The sequence below is a fragment of the Mandrillus leucophaeus genome, unplaced genomic scaffold, assembly GCF_000951045.1.
Source record: "Mandrillus leucophaeus isolate KB7577 unplaced genomic scaffold, Mleu.le_1.0 Scaffold26, whole genome shotgun sequence".
In the NCBI taxonomy this organism is placed as follows: Eukaryota; Metazoa; Chordata; class Mammalia; order Primates; family Cercopithecidae; genus Mandrillus; species Mandrillus leucophaeus.
This window is the reverse complement of record NW_012102698.1, coordinates 4,274,667-4,279,105: the sequence shown is the minus strand read 5'-3', so window position 1 is coordinate 4,279,105 and position 4,439 is coordinate 4,274,667. Positions and strand designations below refer to the sequence as shown.

The window sequence follows — 4,439 nt, the reverse complement described above, 5'->3', positions numbered from 1 at the left end:
CATGCCCAGCTGGGCCAAGGATCCCCAGGAGCCTGTCTGGTCCCACCAGCCAGCGTTCTGCCTGCCTGGTAGAGCTGGGGCCTGCCCCTGGCCAGGGCAGCACTGACCCCGCACCCCCTGCCTCCCCAGCCCAGCAAGGGCCGCTGCTCCACCTCAGGCCCCGTTTCCTCACCTGGCCTGTGGGGTTCTGGCCCACTCCTCACCCTCAGGACACTCTGCTGCGTGGGGGGCCTAGGCTAGAAAGAAGGGCGCCCCAGGTCAGGGGACACCCAGTGGGGAGATGGGAGGAGGGGTCAGGATGGACAGTGGGTTCCATGGCAGCCCCCACCCTGACGCACCAGCAAGAACTTGGGCATCTGGGCAAGGCCCTCAAGACGAACCACCTGGCTGCCTCTGGAACCTTCCCACCCAGAGAAGGAGAATGCATCTCTGGTCCCCGCAGGAACCTGTCTCGAGGCACCAGCAACACGCTAAGGCTCCAGCCCAGCAAGAGGAAGGGAGCCGAGGACACTGGTCAGTGTCTAGGACCAGGGACCCCAGCCCTAGATACAGGGGCAGAGGATGGAGCAGCTGGGACCTCAGGGAAAGGAGCGCAGGTTGCCATGGCAGCGTCTGCAGTCCACCTGCCTTTCCACACCACGGGGTCAGTGATGTGGAGCCCCCGGGCCCCAGCAGAGGCAGCGGTCAGACTCTGTGTCCTTGAAAGAATGTTTATTCCACACTGTCCCTGCAGCTCCCCCTGCAGGTCCCCTCTGTGTGCTCTGAGGTGGGAAACCCTCCCTGGGGGTGGTGAAGGGGAACTCGGGCCACCCCACCAGTCAGCAGATGCTCTGGCAGCCAGAGCCCCAGCCTGGAGGTGAGGCTCTTCCTGGGGCTCGCCGAGGCCCCTGCAGGCTTTTCGGACCCTTAACCAGCCCGGCTTCCTCTGCTTTGGGCAGCAGTAAGCTGGGCCCTTGGGGACCTGGACTGCTCACCAGCCACCCAGCCCTGGGCCTGCTCTCCAGGTTCCTTCTAGCAGCTCCGTCTCTGTCAGGGCAAGGGACGCAGGCCTGGGCCATCTTCTGGGCCATCACTGGGGTTCTCGATGGGCACCCCACCTCTGTGCTGGCCCTTCTGGAGTGTGTAGGCGGACGGCCCCAGCCGCAGGATCTTCCCGCTGCCCAGGCACTCATCCCCCTTGTAGAACACAGCAAACTGTAGGGAAGAGAGACCCTGGCATTAGGGGTGCCACAGGGAGCCAGCCCAGGGCAGGCAGGGGCAGAGTGGTCCCCTCTGGGCCTCGGCCCATGCTCGGAGTGCCAGGCGGTGGAGCTGCCAGGGGAGCAGGGGTTTGCTGCTGCTGCTGCTGCTGCTGAACAGGAGAGGAGGGCCCTGGGGCACCCAGCAGCTTCACCAGGGAGGGTCTTCAGGGTCAGGGTACCTCTCCCGAGTGGGACAGTCACAGGGGCCACTCCAGAGACTGGCAGGTCTCTGAAGCCCTTGGGAATGTGGAGCTGTGACAGGAGGTAGCATGGTGGCAGCCAGAGGATGCTTCTGCTCCCCTCACCCCAGGTTCTCTCCCGCCACCTGCCCCTGGAGAGCCCTCAGGCCTGCATACGCCAGGCGCCCATCCTCAGAGCTCCTACACACTCAGCCCACAGGGGCCCCAACCCTCTGCCTCTTTGAGCGCAGTCCTCATGCCCCTTCCATTTTCTGTCCTTGCTTCTAGGGCCCGGGCAGCAGCTGAGCCTCTCAGGGCCCGAGCAGGAACTGGCTGGTTGGTGACATCAGAGTGGAAATCCTCTCACAGTTGTCACTGCGGGAGGAGCCCCCAGGGCAGGTCTGGTCGCACTCTGCCGTCACCAGCTGTGTGACCCGAGCACACCCTACTTCTGGGCCTCAGGCCCTTCCTCTGTAACCCAGGTGCCCTGGGATGGTGAAGAGCAGTGCAGTCCTCCGGGAGCACAATGAGAGCTGGGCTCACCCCCCACACCCCCACTCACCTGTCCTGTGGTAAGGGCATGCACAGCCTGCACAGCTGTCACCCACACGGTGCCATCTTGATTGAGGGTCAGCACGCAGGGCACTGGGTAGAAGAGAGGGGCCCTTGGAGGGGGCACAGGCCTTGCCTGGTCGACCTCAGGCCTCGGGGCCCCAGGGAAAAAGGAGCACCAGCCTGGACTCTGGGCGCAGCAGGACACTGCGGGACAGTGTACACTCTTGCTTCAGCCCCACACACTGGGGCCTGCCTGCATCTGCTCCCAGCACCCCCAGGCCTCACTCAGGGCAGGCACAGAACACGGGAGTTCTGAATATTTTAGGTAATCACCAAATAATCTCCACAACGGGACTTTCCTACCCCAGGGTCTCCCATCCCTGGCCCAAATCTGGCCTCAGGAAGCTCAGCTTCAAGGGGCCCGTCCTCAGGAGTCCTCCCGTCAGTCACCTAGTGCCATCTGGTGGCGGAATCGGAAGTGGCACTCCATCATCTTGTCCCGGACCAGCGCTGCAGGCGGCTCCTCCGTGATCCAGTGCACGCGGCTGGTCCTCAGCAGGTCCCTGTACAGGGCTGGGTGGTCCCTCCGGGGAGCCTGCAGAGTGGAATGCGAAGGTGGGGACGCCGAGGGGTACCTCACCCCAAGGCCGGCCTCGGTGTGGTCCCTGGGAACAACAGTCCTACCAGCACACACAGGTAACGGTGCCGGCACCGCTCGCAGCGCTCCACCCACAGAAACTCATCACCGGCTGGGTCTTTGAATCCCCATTTCACAGATGAGAGACTAAGAGGCAGGGGTGAGATCCGAGCCCGTGACAGTGAATGCTGCAGGTTCAAGTCTGACTCAGGCTCTCCACCTGCAACCACCTGTGGGGCACTACCACGGCCACCTTCGAGGACTGGATTCTCTATTCACAGGGCCACAGTGGCCAGCCACACCACGGGCTTTTCTCTCAAGAAGGCCACCCCAGGAATCCCACCACCCCCCAAACAGCTGAGGAGGAAGGAGGGACTGGTAGGTACGGGCTTCCCGCAGCTGCCCTGGGACTGGCCCTGGTATGGAGGATCCCAGCCACCCTAGGTTGGTTCTGAGGCCCCTGCTCCCTGTCACCTCCTGGGATTGCACCAAGCCCTGCCCCTGAAGCAGATCAAGGAGCATGAAGTTAAGGACTTTGGGTTCTAGGCAGGCACTGAGACCTGTCTAGGGACAGGAGACCATTGGTAACCCTTCTGTTCTTCTCATAGCAAACTGAAATCTAGATCATTTAATTCACTGGCAGCCAGGCTTTTCACCCCACAGTCTTCCTAGAAGGAGATGTCTTGGAATCGGCGGGTTGGGCCTACTGGCCCCCGCCTGCGTCTAAGAGAAGGCGCCCCAGCGTTCGTGTCAGAACACGCGCCGGCAGCCAGGGCGCTGAGAGTGGGCCTTCTCAGCTCTGCGCGCCAAGGTGGAGGCTGGGCCATTCAGGGAAGAGGCTGTGCTGAACACGGCCAGCAGCGTCCCTGGCCTGACCCACAGATGCAGCAGCACCCGTGCCCCTGCCTTTCCACCCAAGTCGTGACAACCAAAAATGCCTCCAGACACTGGCAAGGTCCCCTGCAGGTGAGGTGAGCCTGCCCCTGCTGAGCGGCCCCGCTTTGAGGCCAGGTTCACAGTGGTAAGGGGCGTGCTGTGGTGGAAGGCTCAGTTTGATCCTGGCTTGGCCATCTGCACCTGGCTCACGACAACTCACTGGATCCTACCACGGCGGGCACTGTCCTTGGCACTGAGGCCATGCCCTCTCCACCGGATGAGCCACCCAAGCTCCGGGTCTCGCTGTCCTCTTTTGTCAAATTGGATAAACTTTGTGTACAGGGGTTCACTGATGATTAAGAGGCCAGCACACAACAGGGCCTAATGAATACCTTAAAACCCTCCTGCCACCAGGGCCAGTCCCAGGAGGATGCAGCAGGAAGGCAGGGGACCAAGGACAGGAACAGTTAGTCACAGGCTCCATGAAGCCACGGCTGCTGGAGGCCTTCCCAAGTCCTGGTCCGTAAGCACTGCTGGCCCTGCCAGAACCAGCCCCAGTGCTGTCTCAAGGGCCGGCCCACTCACCACAAACACATTGCCCTTGACGCCGTCCTTCTCTACCACATACCAGGGCTCTCTCAGGCCACCGATGTTCGCTCTCTGGCCCAAGGTATACAGGAACCAACCTACAGAAAGACAGTTTCTCCATGAGGCTGGGCAACAAGTTCCATCCCACATGTCACGCCTCTCATCATGAAGGCAGATGCTGGGAGGGCAGCCCAGAGCAAGCCCAGCTCACTAGGAAGCTATGATTCTCCAGCCACCAAGGCCAGCCCTGACCAAGCACCTGGGCACATCTCTCATCACTGTCCAGGCCTGGGCTGGACACAGGAACCAGTGGCCACCGAGCAGGTACTTTGTACCCTAGAAGGTGCAGGTTCCAGCTGTAGG

The 4,439-nt window shown here is 62.1% G+C and overlaps 1 protein-coding gene across 3 annotated transcripts in view; it reads right to left on the bottom strand.

Annotated features, from left to right (window-relative positions):
- Nucleotides 1-694: 694 nt before the first annotated feature.
- The window catches only part of TRMU (tRNA 5-methylaminomethyl-2-thiouridylate methyltransferase), a 29,398-nt gene continuing 25,653 nt past the window's right edge, over nt 695-4,439 (bottom strand). For 2 of the 3 annotated variants that reach the window (XM_011984050.1, XM_011984053.1), the window contains 4 exons: nt 4,074-4,174; nt 2,426-2,570; nt 1,983-2,065; nt 695-1,194 (listed from right to left, as the gene is read on the bottom strand). In XM_011984050.1, coding sequence (XP_011839440.1) covers nt 1,030-1,194; nt 1,983-2,065; nt 2,426-2,570; nt 4,074-4,174 — 494 coding nt within the window. In that variant the 3' untranslated portion in view covers nt 695-1,029. The remainder of the gene's footprint in view (nt 1,195-1,982; nt 2,066-2,425; nt 2,571-4,073; nt 4,175-4,439) is intronic. The other variant, XM_011984051.1, reaches the window with a different exon arrangement.